General features: G+C 43.9%; 1 protein-coding gene across 10 annotated transcripts in view; it reads right to left on the bottom strand.

The window, feature by feature from the left end:
* Positions 1-19,945, bottom strand: part of ak7b (adenylate kinase 7b) — a 170,402-nt gene that overhangs the window by 143,090 nt on the left and 7,367 nt on the right. For 9 of the 10 annotated variants that reach the window (XR_009798358.1, XM_061843135.1, XM_061843129.1 and 6 more), the window contains exons 4-5: positions 6,654-6,748; positions 1,303-1,413 (exon numbers count right to left, since the gene is read on the bottom strand). Coding sequence is in view for 9 of the 10 variants with exons in the window: in XM_061843135.1 (XP_061699119.1) it covers positions 1,303-1,413; positions 6,654-6,748 (206 nt within the window). In the remaining variant the exon portion in view is untranslated. Of the gene's footprint in view, positions 1-1,302; positions 1,414-6,653; positions 6,749-10,903; positions 10,954-19,945 lie in introns of all 10 variants that reach the window. The other variant, XM_061843138.1, reaches the window with a different exon arrangement.

Below are 19,945 nucleotides of genomic sequence, written 5' to 3'. Positions count from 1 at the left end.
TCATCATATGCCTCTTTTTGGCCTTCACCACCTCGACCTTCGCCCTACGTCACATCTCAATGTATTCCTTTCCTCGGTCCTCTCAGAGTTCGAGTTCTTTGCTAATCCCGTTTCTTGTATGAATTCCTGTATTTTGGAGTTCCACCTCCAAGTCTCCTTCTCCCCTTTCCTACCAGAAGACACCTCAAGTACTCTCCTGCCTGTCTCTCTGATCACCTTGGCTGTATTAGTCCAGTCTTCTGGGAGCTCCTCCTGTCCATTGTGAGCCTGTCTCACCTTTATCTGAAAGGCTGCACAACATTCTTCCTTACTTAGCTTCCACCACATGGTTCTCTGCTCTACCTGTCTTCTTAATCTTCCTACTCACCACCATAGTCATCATACACATCACCATCCTATGCTGTCAAGCGGCTCTCCTTCTCTCCTACCACTACCTTACAGTCAGTAACCTCCTTCAGATTAAAATCGATGGATGCATTTTCATAATATTCTCTTCTTTCAGTTTAAATAGAGCCCAGGGATTGAAGAGCGCAAACGCTATCCTCTAATTTAACATCCATGTAACAATTTTCTTTGGCGCTTATCCACACAAGGGTCGCAGCAGTGCTGGACTCTATCCCAGCCGTCAACAGGCAAGAGGCAGGGTACACCCTGAACTCGTTGCCAGCCAATCGCAAGGGACATTGGGAGAGACAACAGTGACAACAGTCACAATCACAATCACACACAAGGGCAATTTGGAGTGTCCAATTAATGTTGCATGTTTTTGGGATGCGGGAGGAAACGGAGTGCTGGGAGAAAACCCACGGTAGCACGGCAAGAACATGCAAACGCCACAGACTTTACACACACACTTAAATTACAATATGCTACATATGCATTTATTCAGCTTTCTTTCTGCTTATCTTCACTTGGGTCACGAGTGTGCCGCCATATATGTAAATATTATTTTGAAATAGAACATTAATTTGCAGTAAAAATGACTCAAAATGACTCAAAGTGTTGGATTTGGATTTGTCTCTAGACTTGCCTCTCGACTTGGGATTTTAGGGTAAAGATTTAGAGTGATGACAAATTTATGACTTCCAGATCAATAACTTAGTCCCACCTTTGTTTCTGTGACTACTGTGTGTTTTCTTGCATTGACAAAGGTGTACCAGCAATTTTATTTGTGTGTGCAACTTGTCGATAACTGATCAAGCTTCGTGCATTGATGTAGCAAGATTACATTTTTTGATTCACTGTATTGTATGTTTTACCAAATAACAGAAGAAAAATGCATGAAAGACATTTGAAACACACCATCTTGCCCACTTTGGTAACCATTTTCTCCAGTTCGAGGTGCTTTTCAAAGTTTGGATGAGCCTTTCTTCTTCTAAAATCATCATCAGTAAAAGGGAGCTCAAGGTCATCCTATGAGACAAAATAAAAGGGAGGTTACTTTCAGTCATTATCAGATCTACAGAATATAGAGATGAACAAACACAGTGGACTTTGCATCATCTCCAAATGCTTACAAGAGTTTTCTCCGGTTTCTCCACTTTTGTGCCACTTAAAAGTAAAATCGATGGAGATAGACTGTTCTGCTAACTTTAACTATCAAGAGATACGGTACTCGTGCCTCTAAAAGATAAACCATATTATGTGTATACTCATTCCCTCTATTATTAACAATGTGAGTTTTAGAATAAAAAAGCTGTTGATTAAAAGTGGAAACCAACTGGTCAATCATTAAGTTAAATGTCTGTCAAGGGCAGAACACGGGACAGGATCGAAATACATGACTCGAGAAACAAGGTGCAGTTCGAGAAGAGGATTTAATGGCAGGGAAAGGTCAGTACAAATGTAGGCAGTCCAAAAGGCAATGATATCCAAATCATGAGGCAAAAAGGCAAGGTTAAAATAAAAGGCAGAATCTAGTTTACTACGAGAAAAGAGCATGGAATGTGTGACAGTGAGGTAAAGCGAACTGGTAACAAACAACAAGAGACACAAAGTACAAATGCATGGGGTAATCAACACAGACAAGGTACAGGTTGCTCCGAGGAGTCTGGTGGGAGAACCCTGAGAAGCTGGTAGTCTGGTTACACAGTCTATTGAAATGTCCAGGGGTCCAAACAGATCTCCCCCTGAACGACCACAAGTGCAAGAAAAGACAGACACCTGGTGGAATTCACATTTTTCAGCCTTTCCATATACTGCAACACAGAACGTAGATGCACTATATGGGTCTTTTCATCCAGAGAGAAAAAAAGAATGTCATCCATATACACTAAATTTTACATGTTGAGCATGTCAGACAGGATATCAATAATTAGGTAAATATTTGTAATGTCTTGTTTGTGTTGAATGCCGTTTTCCATTCATCCCTCTCCCTACTATTGACAAGGTGGTATGCGCTCCTTGAATCAACGTGGGTGACTATGTTGGCCCCCCTCAAGAAGCTCAAATCGCTGGAGATGAGAGGGAGAAGAGAATGAAAAGGTGTAAAGTGGGTTCCTAGACAAAAAGAAAAGAGGAAAGCACAGAGTCCAGAATTTAATGCAGCCTTGCGGTGGCACAAGCCAGTACAATCTGTAGGCTGGTCCCAAACCCGGATAAATGCAGAGGATTGCGTCAGGAAGGGCATCCGGGGTAAAACTGTGCCAGACAAATTAGAGCATTTACCTAAAGAATATCATACCAGTCGTAGCGAGGGGTAACAATGCCACCCCAGGCCATTGTCGGTGGAAACTCAGCTACTTGGGTCAAAGACAAAGAAGAGGAGTGAAGTGGATTTTTCGGCAGAAGAAGAAGAGAAATGCAGTCTACAACTGAGTGTAGGGACTTTGAATGTTGGAACTATGACAGCAAAAGCTCAGGAGTTGGTTAACATGATGATGAGGAGAAAGGTTGATATATTTTGTATCCAAGAGAGCAGGTGGAAAGATAGTAAGGCTTGAAGTTTAGGAGCAAGGTTTAAATTTTACCATGGACTAGATGGGAAGAGAAATGGACAATGGGTTATTTTAATGAAGAGCTGACTTTGGGTTAGGGTTACCCTAACCCCTATGATTGCTCCAACAGTGGACCTTTCTTCACGAAGCTGCTTGGCAATTTCTCCTTAGCCCTTTCCAGCCATGTGTAGTTAAACAATTTTGTCTCTGGTGTGTTTGGACAGCTCTTTGGTCTTGGCCATGTTACAAGTTTGAGTCTTACTGATTGTATGGAGTGGACAGGTGTCTTTAAGCAGCTAACGACCTCACACAGGTCCATCTGATTCAGTATAACAGATGGAGTGGAGGTGGACTTTTAATGGCAGACTTTGAGGGTCAGAATTCTAGGTGATAGATCAAATAATCTAGTAATCAAATACCTATATGTAGCTGTATCACACAAATCGTTAAAAAAAAAAAATCATAAATTATTTCTGAATTTTTCTTTATAAATGATCTCTCTCACAGTGGACATGCACCTACAATGAAAATTTCAGACCCCTCCATGATTTTTAATCACACCTAGGGATTATATATAGTCTCCATTGAGTGCATGTTTTTGGGATGTGGGAGGGAACCAGAGTGGCTGTAGAAAACCCATGCAGGTACAGAGAGAACATGTAAACTCCACAAAGGTGGGGCCGGTACTCGAATGCTGGTCCTCAGAACTGTGAGGCCAACGCTCTGCAGCTGCTTCACCGTGCCGCTAGTGCCGGTCATTTGATTTATTTTCTACCAAACTCCATAAAGTATTCGACCAGCCGTTCAGGGCACAGAAGCGTCCCGGCGCCTCCTCACTCTCATTCAGGGTGCTAAATCCACAGCTGAATACTCACTTGAGATCCATACATTTGCAGGTGAATTGAGGGTTGATACCGTCAAGAAGCATGCGGGGTAACATGATCTTTTCTGCCATTTCTGAGAGTATAGGCGGGGCTGGGATTTAACCCTGGACCTCAGAACTGTGAGGCTAACGCTTTTGAGCTGCGTCACCATGCCGCCTTCCCTCCCATTTCCATAATCTATTTCCATGATGATCTCATATTTAACATGTCCAATACCTCAATACAAATTACCTCTGAACACAACTACATATTAACAGCTATACATGAACAAAGTCCCCATTAGACAGAATCTTTCTGAGTTATCAACTTTTCCAACGCAAATATAGGTGACACACACATTATTTCTCCGATCTTTGCTTCAATGGTCCACTTCCTTATTGTTCACATCAGAGTTCTCACATTTAAATTAGTGCCTGTATGTTAGTAATTACATGGTGATCAGATGGGCCTTTATATTAGTATAGTGGTGGTCTTGAATGTCAATCTGCTACTTGTATTACAGATGTTTGTGGTGGCGGTTTTGATTTAAGTCCCTAACCCTAACCCGCCATTTCCAGTACAATATTTGTGTTAGTCTGTGGGGAATGTAGAGCAAACTTGCCACAGGGTGAAGTCGCACCCCAAATGTCTCAGAGAAAATGTTTTGTGGATTTGTGAAAGTTGACATAAGAACGTTAAGAGTAGACTCCCAAATGTTTAGGATGTTTCCCCTAATGTAAGTCAGATTATGTCTTCAAATACATTGAAACATTGATAATCATACTAAAAAGTGCATTATTGAGTTTTCCCCATGTGTAGGGTCCTATTTGTTTGGGTTGTTTTTTGTTCCATGAAAGAATAATTCAAAAATTCACTTGATATTTACAGATGAAGCCAGACATGCAAAAATCCAGATTTCATTTTTTCGTCTCACTGTCTGAAGTCAAATCAAATAAACCTCTCCTGTTTCAGGTCAGTCAGGATCACCAAAATTATTTAATTTTGTTTAAATGCCACATCATCGAGAGGGATAGTGTCTTCAAAACCTTTGTATCATTTCTTTTGGGGTCAAAATTTTGAGACCCCAGTCAAAACTATAATTGCTCATGGGAACGTGTGTTGGTGGAATTGATGAGGTCTTTGAAGTATTCCCCCCACCGATTCACAAAGTCCCAAGTTGAGGTCAGCAATGCTCCATCCTCACTATGCATAGTGTTGATGGTGCACTGCTTCCTTATCCTGAGATGCCAGATGGTGGACCAGAATTTCTTTGAAGCAGTCTTGAAGTCTCTCTCCATGGCCTCACTGATGTCCACACATGCCCGAGTTCTTGCTTCAGTGACCACCAAAGCTGCATTCCGCTTGGCCAGTCGGTACCCATGAGCTGTCCCACAGCCCTAAATAGCCAGATAGGACTCCTTTTTGAGCTTGACGGCATCCCTCACTGTTGGTGTCCACCAGCGTGTTCGGGCCATTGTATCCACGACAGGCACCCATCACCTTAAGGCCGCTTCAGCAATGGAGGAACGGAACATCATCCACTCGGACTCAATGTCCCTGTCTGTCAGAGTTCTGTCGGAGATGGAAGTTGAAACTCCTTTTGATGGGATTCTGCCAGCCATTCCAGGTTATGCCATATGGCATCTTGTTCACATCGGTGCCAACTCACCACCAGATGGTGATCAAATCACAGCTAGGCCACTCTCTTCACGCCAATGTCAAAGACATCTGGGGATAAGTCTGATGACACGATCACAAAGTCAATCATGGCCCTACGACCTATGGTGTTCTGGTGCCAAGTTCAGATGCAGATACATTTATGCTTGAACATGCCGTTCGTTATGGACAATCTGTGGTGAGAATAGAAGTCCAGTCACAGAACACTGCTTGGGTTTATATCAGGGGCGGGACATTTTTTCCAATCACAACCTTCTGGTTCTCACTGTTATTGCCCACAGCAGAACGATGGAGTCCCCAGTGGGAGCGATCTGCAGCACCCACTTTACGAACTCCAAAAAGGGTGGGTACGCTGAACTGCATTTTGGTGCATAGGCAGAAACCACAGTCATGACCTGTCCCCCCACCCGAAGGCAAAGGAAGGCTACTCTCTCATCCACTGGACTGAACCCAAGTAAACAGGCGCCAACCCGGGGAGCAATAGGTTTACCCAGAACTGCTCAGTACCTCTCACTGTGTCTAACTCTAGAGCGGAAGAGAGTCCAAACCCTCTCAAGAGGACTGGCACCATAGCCAGGGCTCTGTAGGAAGGTGAGCGCAATTATACCTTGTTGGAACTTCTTAACCTCAAAGACCAGTTCAGGCTTCTTCTCTGTCAGAGAGGTGACGTTCCTCATCCCAAGAAACATCTTCTGTAGCCGGGGATCGGATCGCCAAAGTCCCTGCCTTTTGCCACCTCCCAGCTCGCAATGCACCTGACGCCTAAGGCGCCTCCCAAAGGTGGTGAGCCCAGGGTAAGGGTGACCCATGTTACCCTTTTGGGGAACCCCATGGGTGCAGGCCCCACAACTAGGCACTCGTTTTCGAGCCTCACCTCCAGGCCAGGCTCCAGAGGGGCACCCCAGTGACCTGCGTCTGGGCAAGGGAAACCAATATCCATTTAAGTCTTTCATCATAGGAGTCTCACAGCCGTGCTTTGTCTGGTCCCTCACCTAGGACCTGTTTGTCATGGATGACCACAGCAGGGGTGGGAAGCCCCCGACGACTTAGTTCCTAGCATCAGTGGGATACACAAACCCCTCCACCATATTAAGGTAACACATTCCCTGGAAGGATCAACGAAAACTTGAATGTGTATATTTCAAGGGTATTTCCTGGACATCAGACAAATACTTACAGAATTGATTGGCTCACTGCATGCCCAAGTCATCACTGTAGAGATGAGGATAAACTTCTTTGGTTGCCCAAAATCATTTATTTTATCATGGAGGGCTGTAAATACACACAAAGCAGAAAACAACTAAGATCATTTTACTTTAGCCTAGTCCATAGAAAATTATTTTTCAAATACTATGTGCTACGGAGACATGAGTGTCAAACCAGGGCCCCTGTATAGCCCGTCTATCGATGCCCTCCTCCAAAACTTCTTTGACAGCTTGTGACAGATGACACTGAATCCCTCCCTCTTTGACCCCATACACTTGAAGATAAACAAATCAGACGTGTAGTTTTCATCATGTGTGAACACACGACACAAGGCACTTAAAAGGTCAAGTGTCATCCCTATAAACATTCTAAAATAGATATTGTAATAAAAAATACAACATTATTCACTTCAATGTCTATTCAAAAAAAATAAATATGAGCGGAGAGCGTGTCATCCATGCGCAAAGTTGCAGATGTGTCATTCGATAACATCCAAGTGGTCGCCATATTGGGCATCTCCTGTCCGTGACGTCACTCCGGACATTCACCATTGAAAACACACTGTGGACCCTACTATGGGAGACGAACACGCCCCTCTGAGCTCTTTTCGAAGAAGAGAACACCACACAACCAAGTGAAGTTACCGGGGCAATATTACCCTATTGTTTTCAGCCATATTCAGATGATATGCAATCACGGCCAAACCGCTCCCCCCCATCCGATCCACTTCCGCGGCGGGGATGAGACATTGCAGCATGGCAACGCAATGAGTCATCCCAGCTGACAAGGCCGGCTCGGCCTTGTCGACAAGGCCAGCGGCCGGCCGGCCGGCCTTGTCGACAAGGCCGCAGTGCCCGCCGGCCTTGTCAACTGGGGTGGGTCATTTTCGCCGCCCACGAAGCTCTCGTCCTTTGCACCCGTGCAATCCATTTTTCACGAGAACCGGGTCTCTTGAAAACTTATGAAGGGTAAATCCATCCTCCCGAGTGTTCAAGCAATATCCAGCAATGCAACGAGCTGGCATTTTGGCTAACACGAAGGAACAACGAGCTACCTTCCTGAAGGTAAAACTAATAGAAACAAACGAGTCCACTTGAGGGTGGTCCTGCCATGTGCGTCACTTCCTGCTTCTTCTCAAAAACAAATCCCTTGGGAGGATTTTCACGGCGGGAGTTACAAAAAGCTGTGTAAGTCAAAATCATGTTTTGTGGTGAAAAAACGCATGGGTGCATGTCGGCTACCATTTTTTTCCATGAATAACATACTAAAATCATGCATTTCCTGACAGTGGCCCTTTAAAGATTTTGTTTCACCTCTGATGAAGGGACAAGTCTTCAAAAGATGGAAAAATCCAACAACAAAAAAATGAAGAAGGAACACTTCCGAGTATGTCTGATGTTTGCCTAGAGTTTCCGAAGCTTCCAAAGGGAGTCCTTGACATAGAAATAGTACCAGGACAAAATTGGTAGCACCCCTCCCGTTAAGGAATTGATTACATAACTTGAATCTGAAAAAAGTAATAGTAAATAAAAATGCAATACAAATGATCCTACTCCAGTGACATTTTGTGATTAGCAACCGGAAAGGTTCTTTCTTTAATACCAACCCCGTTCTGTGTGGCAGTTCACGATCACAATGGTCCTAGTAAGCAATCGGACATGCCTCCATCAACATACGGATGCTGGTCCATGAAACATACAGTGGGTATGCAAAGTATTCAGACCCCCTTAAACTCTTATATTTCAGCCACAGTTTATTTCTTTCCTCATTATCGTACACACGGCACCACATTTGACACAAAAAAAGCAATTGTTGAAATTTTGGAAGATTTTCATCATCACACATCCATATGTATTCAGATCCTTTGCTGTGACATATTTATTTCAGGTGCTGTCCATTCTTTCTGATCATCCTTAAGCTGGTTCTAAACCTCATTACAATTATAGATGCAAAGGTTAGTTATTATTATCTACTTGCATTTCATTTTTTTGTTGATAAATATACAAAAATGACATTTTTTTCCTGTCAATAAAAATGAACTTAAAAGATTTTTGCAAATGGCTGCAATATAAAAAAATGACAATTTTTAATACTTTAAATACCCATTGTATCTCCACTCCAAAATTTAAAAATCACATGGAAAAGTTAGTTTCCCGAATTCTGTTCAAAAAGTTCAACTTCCATAAATTACAGATTCAAGACCGACAATTAAAATAATTTCAAGTATTTATTTTTATTTAATTTGGGTTTACAGCTAATAAAAATAGAATACTAAGAAGAAATACTTTACACCTCAGATTTTTGTAAAAAAAAAAAAAAAAAAAAAAAAACATTATAGACAAATCAATCAAAATATGGTACTTTCAAAATTGTACTTTCAATACTTGGTTGGAAATCCCTGTGCCTTAATCACAGACTCAATGCGCCATCACAATCAGCCTGTGGCATTGCCTGGGATTTATGGAACCCTGGATTTCCTTGATGCTTGCCCTCTGTTTTTTTTTTCTGGGTTTGGTGCCCCTTATTTTCCTTTTGATTATATCCAATAGATTGTCAAAGGGGTTCAGAGCCAGAAAGTTGGCTTACTAGTCAAGTACTGTGATGACATTGCCATCAAACCAAGTTTTGTGCTTCTGGCTATATGGGCAGGGGCTTGGTACTGCTCGAAAATCAAATCTGTATCTTCATACAGAAAGAAATCATGATCAATAAAATATTCTCATAGACTGCTGTGGTGACCGTGGTATCAAGATAACGCCTACCAGTGTGGTTGTCTTTGGTACATCCTCTTTGGTACTGTTTACGGTTTTCGGTCATCTTGGGACTCAAGTCTTGGTAGACAAGAAATGACTTGGTAACCATTAGAGAGTCTTCTCTGGACTCTATTTTTGACAACTCTTGCCAATTTACTCAATGTTTTCCAGGAGTTACTCGTCCGCGCTCTCTCAGGAGAATTGCGTCAAATATGGTGCTTGCGATCCGGTATACAAGTTCAACTCCACAGGAAGCCACACAGACTGCTGTTTCTGTTGATTCATCTCGTAAATCTAAGCTCCCTAGCCACCAAAATGACTGAACTTCAGCTTCTAATCAAGATCTGCAAAGACTTTGGATGTTCTGCTGCCCTATGCTTCACAGAAACTTGGCTCTGTGGACATGTTCCCGATCGACCTGTTATGCTATCAGCTTTCATCTTTATTGGGTGGACTGCATTGCAGAGCTAGCGCAGAAATTGAAAGGCAGTGGAATATGCTTCTATATCAATGAGAAATGGTGCACAGATGTTACACAGCTCAGCATACACTGCAGCCCGGTTTTGGAGTTGTTGTTCTTGAACTCTAAGCTGTTTTACTTGCCATGTGAATTTGTCTATTTCATTCTTGTAGGTGTTTACATTCCACCTAAACTTGCATGAACGCAGTACTGCTACTGCTCGCACAGCAGGTAAAAAAGATTGAAAAAAAACCACCAGAATCACCCCTCATTATCCGAGATTTCAACACAGCTATACTTAACAATGAAATCCAGAAAAATAAGCAGCACATAAAATGTCAGACAAGGTAAAATAACACTCAAAACCAGGGGTTTGCCAACCAGTCAGAGGTGAAGAGACACATTTTTTACTCCGTTAGGGCAGAGAGCCACATCAAAGAGTCATATCATTCATACATCCATCCTTCCATCCATCCATTTTCTGAGATGCTTATCATTACGAGGGCCGACTGAGTGCTGGAACCCAATCCCAGCTGTTATCGGTCAGGAGTCAGGGTACACCCTGAACTGGTTCCCACCCAGTCGCAGGGCATATGGAGACAGACAAAATTCAATTACACCTAGGGCCCATTTATGCATGTTTTTCGGATGTGGGAGGAAACGGAGTGCCTGAAGAAAACCCACGTAGTCACGGGGGGAACATGCAAACCCGAAACAGGCGGGGATGGGATTTGAACCCCAGTCCTCAGAACTTTGAGGTGAATGTACTAAAGCTACGCCACCGCACATGGGTATCATTCCTCTTCACACATATAACTTTGCTCAGCCAGATTTTTTGTAAATTTCACACACCAAGAAGATATAAAGAAAAATCGACTCCAAAAGAGTACCAAGACCATAGGCCAGTAATGAAAAAATAATAAATTGTCATCTCTCACAAACTACCAGTTCAACCAAGTCTTGTTTTGTATGTCAAACTCTCATCTAATGCAAGACTGAAATACTCACATGATTTGAGGATTGAAGGGTTGAAGTAATGTATTGACACCCGGCGAAACCTGTGCAGGTGTTTAGAAGATGATTAGTCTGACATAGTTTAAAACATTTATGGCTTGCAAAATTTCTTCACAGTATTCTAATTTGTTGAATTCCTGATTTTGTGGATTTTATTACAGAAAAATAAACAAATAAAAACTTGAAATTGTTTAAATTGTGGTTTCTGAGTCTATAATCTATGAAAAACCTTTTGAATGGGATTATGGAACTAATTAAACTTTTCCATGAATTTTTGATTTTTTTTTAAAAGCATCAACACAGTTCATACATATTGTTTGATGTGGACCCACCATCTAAGACAACAGACAACAGTTTGACCAATTTCAGGCTTAGGATGCAGAGCAATGGGTTAGTACTGTGCTGTATTGATGGGAATTTGGCAGATGATTTTTTTTTTTTTTTTGAGGGTACAGCACTCCAAAATGGGACTAATTAGGTTGCATAAGCATAACCGTGTTGCTTAATTTCTGAATGCTGTGGCAAAAAAGAGGGTGAATAGATTTGCCTAGTCATTTGAAAAAAAAAAAAAAAAAATATATATATATATATATATATATATATATATATATATATAAAATTTGAAAGGAGACGCGACACCCATCATGGTCTTAAAAATAATGAGAAATAACGAAGACAGCAGGGACCCTCCATCTGATTGGCTGTGTGCTTGTCTGTATGCTCTTGAAATCTGCACGCTTGTGTACAAAAAGCAGATTTCTGACAGCAAGCTGGTACCATGTGAAAAATTATTGGCCTCCTTCTTGATTCCTTTTTTTTTATATATCTATCATGCATGGGGGTTTCGAATATCTATCCATCCATCCATCCATCCATTTTCTGAGCTGGCCAGATTTCAAATAATCAAACCAATTTTAATATAACTCAATGGCAACCTGAGGAACCACAAAATGCAGTTTTAAAATAAATCAATTTATTAAGGCACAACAAAAAAATCAAAACCTTTCTGACCTTCTGTGAAAAAGCCTTTGCCCCCTCACCTAATAATAGGTTGTGCCACCCTTGGCAGCAATAACTGTGTCTGTGTGTGTGTTTGCGATAAATCTCCTCCTCTCCTCTACATCTTCCTCCCCCATTGGAGCCATGCACATCTCAGAATCTCCCCTCGATGACTACAACAACCAAACAATCCACAGTAGATGTTAGATCCCCCTCCACCAGCCAAAATGCAATGTTGGGTCTGATGGATAGAATGAACGATGGACTCCAACCCAGACCATGCCAAGATCTTCCTCCCATCCCTCCTCGCCTGAAACCACTGTCCACTAAGATGCGAAAGGACCCTCCTCCACCCATGAAGACTCTTATCTGTAAATCTGATGGATATTCACCAGGTCTTTTCGAGAATAACTCTGACCCCAATGGAGATCAGACATTTTTCATTGCTGTAATTACAAAGGACAGAAAGTTGGTCAAAGAGATATGGCACAAAAAAGTAGAGCTTCCAACTTAGTGCGTATAAAACATAAGTTTATTAAACGATTGTCTCCAGCTGTCTGTGTGAGTGTAGCTCTTTTAGAGATGAACTGTGGTATTGCATGTGCATGTCTGTGGTGGCGGAGAAATATGTTGGAATTTGTAAATCATTATTTCAATGTAAAGAAATAATACTGGGTGATTTTAGAGCTTTTGAATATCCGTGTTTTTTTTTTTTTTTTAGTGAAAGGTGACCCAAAGGTTATTGTTTTAATAATTTATAGACCTCCAAGATACAATAAAAAAATGGAGGATTTTTCAGAGCTGTCGTCAATTACTTATACTGAGTACAACTTTTTTGTCATAACAGGGGATTTTAACATTCATGTTGACAATAACATGAAAAAAACATCCAAAGAACCTTCTGCCATAGTAGACACATTTGAACTTTCTCAATATATTAAGAGTCCAACTCACGCTTAAGGTCGCATCTTAGACCTGGTTATCTCCAACGATGTTGAAATTTCTATCGATTGACATTAAGTATATGGTTATTTCTGACCATTTTTGTGTATTTTTTTAAATTACAGATTCTTCCAAAAGTTCAGACTGTCACGTCCCATCGGAACGAGAGTAGGACCCAAATGCAGGACTCGGACGATGCCAGGTAGTTCAAGGAGAAACGTTTATTATATGCCGAAGTCAGGGATCGAGCAGGCAGTCCGGTACAGTAGCGGTAGTTGGGACGTCGGGCGAAGAGAGCAGGTGAGCGGGCAGGCAGGAGTCGGTACACGGGAGAACAATCAACGCAGGCAGAAGTATCAAAGGAGTCAGGCTTACAAGGGTGGTCGGAGAACGGGCGAAGGTCGGTACACACAGGTTCGATCAGGGATACCGGAGCACACGAACGGGACATGAAGATCATATGAACTGGCCCCGGCCAGTTGTCATCGGGGTCATATAAATACACAGCATAATCAGGCTGCATGAGGCGCAGGTGTGCACCTCCCAATCAGAGCAACCGCGGACACCCGCCCAGCCCAGGCTGGAGCGGCAGGATCATGACAGTACCCCCCCTCAAAGGCACGGCTCCCAGACGTGCCTAAACGAAAGAAACAGACAATAATTATTAATACAGGCAGGGGTGGGCGGAAGGGGGTCAGGAGGAGGGCACGCCCCCCCCCCTGAACCCCACACTGGTGGCCATCCAGGCCACCAAACACGAGGCGTCCGGGTGGACAGGTCAGGAGGACGACCCGGACGCCAAGCACCAGGGTCCCCACGGGGCGATTCGGGCGGACGACCTCTGTGAGGAACCAAACAAAGAAGCAGGGACCAGAACGAGGCAGGCCACTGCTCTGGATGAGAACCTCCCACGCCGTAGTTGCCAGACAACCAGGGATTGGTCGCCACCGAGGCTTGGTCAGTAGGCAGCCGTGGATTGGTCACCAATGAGGCCAAGTCATGAAGCGGCTGGGAGCCATCTGGAGCGAATAGGATGATCGAGAGAAGGACCAGACCCATGACCGCCACCATTACCATCCCGAAGTCTCTCCAGCTCCGGGGTGGCTCATGAGAACTCCCCAGCACTTGTCGGACAGGAACGTGAGAAGGCGGCGACCCCATCGCCAGCGCCACCTCCTGGACAGCAACGTGAGAAGGCGGCGACCCCATCGCCATCGCCACCTCCTGGACAGCAACGTGAGAAGGCGGCGACCCCATCGCCATCGCCACCTCCTGGACAGCAACGTGAGAAGGCGGCGACCCCATCGCCATCGCCACCTCCTGGACAGCAACGTGTGAAGGCGGTGACCCCATCGCCATCGCCACCTCCTGGACAGCAACGTGAGAAGGCGGCGACCCCATCGCCATCGCCACCTCCTGGACAGCAACGTGAGAAGGCGGCGACCCCATCGCCATCGCCACCTCCTGGACAGCAACGTGAGAAGGTGGCGACCCCATCGCCATCGCCACCTCCTGGACAGCAACGTGAGAAGGTGGCGACCCCATCGCCATCGCCACCTCCTGGACAGCAACGTGAGAAGGCGGCGACACCATCGCCACCTCCCCCTGGACAGGAACTTGAGAAGGTGGTAGCACCCTCGCCACCTCCTGGACGGGAAGATATGGACTTGCCCGTCGCCGTCGAAACAGGGGACGACCGCGGACCGGTCGCCGCCAGAGCAAGAACGGGGAGCGACCGCGGACCGGTCGCCACTGGTACTCCAGGGCACGGACGAGAAGCGGCTGTGGAGACGTCGCCACCTCCTGGACAGGAACGTGAGGCGGCATCGGGTCGGTCCCCACTGCCACGTGAGCTTGCCATGCATTCGTTGAAACAGCAACGTGGGTGTGGCGCGGTGGCGAATCCGTTTCCAGGGTAACGTGAACGAGCGTCGCCAGAGAGTCAGTCGAAACTGACATGTGGGCGTGTCTCGGGAGCGGGTCAGTTCCAACTGCCGCGTGAGCTCTGCTCAGAACAGCCAAAACCTCGACGTGGGAATGGCGAGGAGGCGGGTCAGTTTCCACAGTTACGTGCGCTTGGCGAGGTGGCGAGTCCGTTCCCACTGCGACGTGCACTTGCCAAGGGGGCCTGAGTAGGCCGAGAGTCAGTCGAAACTGACACGTGGGCGTGTCTCGGGAGCGGGTCAGTTCCAACTGCCACGTGAACCTGCCTCAGCAGCGAGTCCGTTGCCGTTGCGATGTCAGCGTAGCTCGGCTGGTTCGCTAATCCTTGCCGGACCTGGGCCGTGAGAGCCGCCAATTCGGCGTTCTGCCGCTATATCTGCGCCCGCATTTCACGACAGAACGCCTCGTGATTTGGCGGCTCCTTCTCCCTCTGGGCTGGAAGCTTCGCCACCAGCTGCGGGTCTGCCAGTCTCACCGTTGCCGGCGAGGAGTGGGAGGACGGTGTCTTCGTTGCCGCGCAGCGAGAGACACCAGGGAGCGCCCGGCCGGGGCGTCTCCTCTGGCCGCCACGCGGAGGTCCCGGGTAGATGGCCAAGCGGGTTCCCTCATACGGATTGGTGTACTTGGACCTACCAGGCGAAGACGCTTGGGTGCTGGAAACGCGGGGAGGCGGAGCAAACTGACTGGGATGAAAAGCCGGGCAAAGAGATTCAAAATCAAAGTCGTCGGAGTCGTACTCAGGCAGCCGGTCATACAAATCACGGTCCTCCTCATAGTCCGAAAAGTCAGAGTCCAGAAGAATATGAGGAGCCGGACGGGTCGTGTTCGGGACGTATTCATACCTCGCTGGCGGAGCGTAAGACACGGAAGGACGTCGGGCGAAGAGAGCAGGTGAGCGGGCAGGCAGGAGTCGGTACACGGCAGAACAATCAACGCAGGCCGAAGTATCAAAGGAGTCAGGCTCACAAGGGTGGTCGGAGAACGGGCGGAGGTCAGTACACACAGGTTCGATCAGGGATACCGGAGCACACGAACGGGACATGAAGATCATACGGGGTCATATAAATACACAGCATAATCAGGCTGCATGAGGCGCAGGTGTGGACCTCCCAATCAGAGCAACCGCGGACACCCGCCCAGCCCAGGCTGGAGCAGCAGTTTATGGAGACTCTGGCTGTGCCACAAACCGTGAATGCTGAGTTGATGAACTTTTGTACAATTTCACCTCGAAAATCACAAATCCCATGAATGCTATCACTTCTGTAAAAATTAAGACCATTCTGAGGTGACCTAGAGCACCGTGGAGGAGTACAATGATCGTCAAGAGCTCTAAATCAAAGAGTAGGAAAGCAGAACGCAAGTGGAGAGAAACTAAACTCCAAATTGACTATAATCTCTAAAGTGTCTGTCATTTCAACCAAGAGTCAGTTAGGGCCAGACAGCAACACTTTTGTGAAATCATCAATAAGAATCTCAACAATAGTCATGCTCTGGTTATTGTGGTTGATAACCTCACAAACCCCTGAATCAGGGAGATCCAGAACTAGGAACAGCTGACGCAATGAGTTTGCCTATTTTAGTGAAAAAATTACAATCCATCAGGTCAAATATCAGCACAAATCAAAAAAATGATAAAATAATTTTATATCTGAAGCCACCCAGGGAAAACTCTATTCGCTTGTCGGATTTTGATATAGTTGACCCAAAAAACTGTAGAGAAAATTGTTCAGCAGTTGAACCCATCAACGAGCTGACTTTTTCAAAACTTTTGTGTAGTCAGTGCTATCTGATTTGTAGCAAATAATCAATTCCTCACTTCAGTCTGGCATGTTTCCGAAAGCTGTTAAAGTAGCTGCTGTTAAACATCTAAAAAACACAGTACTGGACGATTCCATGTTAACAAGCTATAGACCCATTTAAAATCTCCCTTTCATATCCAAGATTATTGAGAACTTCTTCTTCTTAGGAAAAGTGTGCTAGTCGCCATTTTTTAAGAACAAAGGTGATGTTCAGAACTGTGGAAAACTACAGAGGAATAAAGATGATGAGCCACAAAAGGAAGCTATGGGAAAGAGTAGTGGAGGTTACACTCAGGACAGAAGTACTGTGAGCAACAGTATGGTTACATGCCTAAAAAGAGTACCACAGATCCACTATTTGCCTTGAGGATACTCGTGGAAAGGTACAGAGAAGGTCAGAAGGAGCTAGATTGTATCTTTGTAGACCTAGAGAAAGCACGTGACACAGTACCAAGAGAGGAACTGTGGTACTGGATCGCAAGTCTGGTGTGGCGGAGAAATATGTTAGAATAGTACAGGACATGTATGAGAGCAGCAGAACAGCGGTGAGATGTGCCATTGGTGTGTCAGAAGAATTTAAGGTGGAGGTGGGACTGCATCAGGGTTCCACACTGAGCCCCTTCCTGCTTGTGGTAGTAATGGATAGGCTGACAGACGAGATTAGACTGGATTCCCCTTGGACCATGATGTTCGCAGATGATATTGTGATCTGCAGCGAAAGCAGGGAACAGACGGAGGAACAGTTAGAATGATGGAGGTATACACTGGAAAGGAGAGGAATGAAGATTACCCAAAGTAAAACAGAATATATGTGCATGAATGAGAGGGGCAGAGGAGAGAGTGAACCTCCAGGGAGAAGAGATTACGAAGGTGGATGACTTCAAATACTTAGGGTCAACAACACAGAAAAATGGACAGTGAGGTAAGGAAGTGAAGAAACGGGTCCAAGCAGGTTGGAACAGCTGGCGGAAGGTGTCTGCAGTGTTATGTGACAGAAGCGTATCCGCCAGGATGAAGGTCAAAGTTTATAAAACAGTGGTAAATCCATGATTTACGGATTAGAACGGTGGCCCTGATGAAACAACAGGAAGCAGAATTTGAGGTAGCAGAAATGAAATGAAGATGTTGAGGTTCTCGCTTGGTGTGAACAGGTTGGATCAGATTAAACATGAGCTCATTAGAGGGACAGCCAAAGTTGAATGTTTTAGAGACAAGGTTAGAGAGAGCAGAATTCAATGGTTTGGACATGTCCAGAGGCAAAAGAGTGAGTATATTGGTAGAAGGGTGCTGACGATGGAGCTGCCAGGTCAAAGAGAGAGAGGAAGACCAAAGAAAAGGTTGATAGATGTTGTGAGGGCGGACATGAGGACAGTGGGTATTAGACACAAAGATGCACGAGATAGTCTTAGATGGAAAAAGATGACACACAGTGGTGACCTCTGAGAATGTTATTTTTAATCAACTCAGCAATTTCTTAAATTTAATTTGACTTTTTGACAAATTTCGATCAGGTTTCTGAACTCATCACAGTACAAAATCTGTTCTTATCAAAGTGCTAAATAATATAAGGTTGAATTCTGACTCAGGAAAGGTGTTGATCTTGTTGGGTCTCAGTGCAGCTTTGATACATTAGATCATAAGATACTGCTGAAAAGGTTGGAAACATGGGTGGGACTAAATGGAATGGTCCTTAAATGCTTTTGGTCCTACCTGGAGGAAAGGAGCTACTTTGTAACCATTGGAAGTGCTCAATCTCAACAAATGGCAATGACCTATGGGGTCCCTCAAGGGTCAGTTCTTGGACCCATCCTGTTCAGCTTCTATATGCTACCCTTCGGTCAAATTCTTCAAACTTTAATTTTGACAATCATAGCTATGCAGAGGACACACAATTATATTAAACAGTGTCTCCAGATGACTACAGTTCAATTGAGGTTTTGTGCTATTGTCTAAAGCAAATAAATTACTGGATGAGCCAAAAATTTCTTCAACTAAACCACAACAAAACTGTGACAATTGTTTTTGGCAATAAAGAAAAGAGAATTGCTGTGAGTAAACACCTGGACTCTCTATCTTTAAAAACCAAAGACTAAGTCCAAAACGTTGGTATTCTTATTGATTCCGACCTTCCGATAAGTGACTTTCAACAGTCATATCAAATCAATCACAAAAACTGTATTTTACCTTTTGAAGAACATATCTAGAGTCAAGGCTTGCATGTATCAAGCAGACCAGGAAAAGCTCATCCATGCTTTTTTCTCAAGTAGATTTGACTACTGTAATGATATCACAAGACCTCGGGTCATAAATATTGAACACACTCAGTATTTAATAGGGTTAGCCCGACCCGTTTTGGACCTTATTTTCAGTACACATACATCTCTTAATAAGGAAGCATTATTTTGTAAGATAGGCCTATTAGACATGATAAATTAATATTTTTTTGTTGGTGTCTTTCAAGATCAAGGTCACAAATATACACGAGATTCAATAAAATCAAAGAATACTGCAAAAAAAAAAACAATTAAAATGGAAAATGATTCAGGAAATATTAAAGTTAATGGGCAGTAAGAGTGTCTTGAGTTTGAATTTGAAGTGGGTTAATGAGTGTCTTGCGGAGGGCGGAGCAGCCGAAAGTTGAAGGCGTAGCACACATAAACAAACAACCATATGCATTCACTTTGTATACAAACAATTTAATCTTCAATTAACCTAACATTTGTGTTTCTGAAATCTCCGAGGAAAACCAGAGTACCAAGAGTAACACACACACACACGCAGGGACAACATGCTAACTCCACATTCTTACATACATTCTGGAATTAACCTTGACCTCAGATTTGTGCTAACCAGTTGTCTACCACACAGCAATAGCTTCCTGTACTTTTTTTAAGTGATAAATTTGATACTGTTACAACTGAAAATTTGATCCTGTTCCATATTTGGCTGTGTTCTAATTCATTTGATTCTATTTCTCTGATGTTTGTAAAACGTGAGTACCTAGATTAAGCCTTCATGTTGTGTTTTTATTTCGCACAACCACCTTCTTTCACTCCTCAGTTTTATAAAGCTAGCATATGGGGTTGTCAGTTCTGACTACAATATAACGAATAGCAAAAATTTTTGTATAATTTACATCCACCAGAATTGCAATAAAATATATATATATTTTTTAATGTCAACAATTATTGAATAAGCCTTTTTGGGATTGTTTTTTATCCACATAAAAAGGATAAACAAAAAGGAAAACAGCAACAACAACAAAAATAAGACAAACAAAATCCAAATAAAAAAAAAAATGGACAGTAATTTTTTTTATTTTAAATAATCAAAATAGGTTTAGCCACAGGTC

The sequence above is a fragment of the Syngnathoides biaculeatus genome, chromosome 15, assembly GCF_019802595.1.
Source record: "Syngnathoides biaculeatus isolate LvHL_M chromosome 15, ASM1980259v1, whole genome shotgun sequence".
Lineage (NCBI taxonomy): Eukaryota > Metazoa > Chordata > Actinopteri > Syngnathiformes > Syngnathidae > Syngnathoides > Syngnathoides biaculeatus.
The sequence above is the reverse complement of the archived record's forward strand: the minus strand, read 5'-3'. Positions and strand labels throughout refer to the sequence as shown.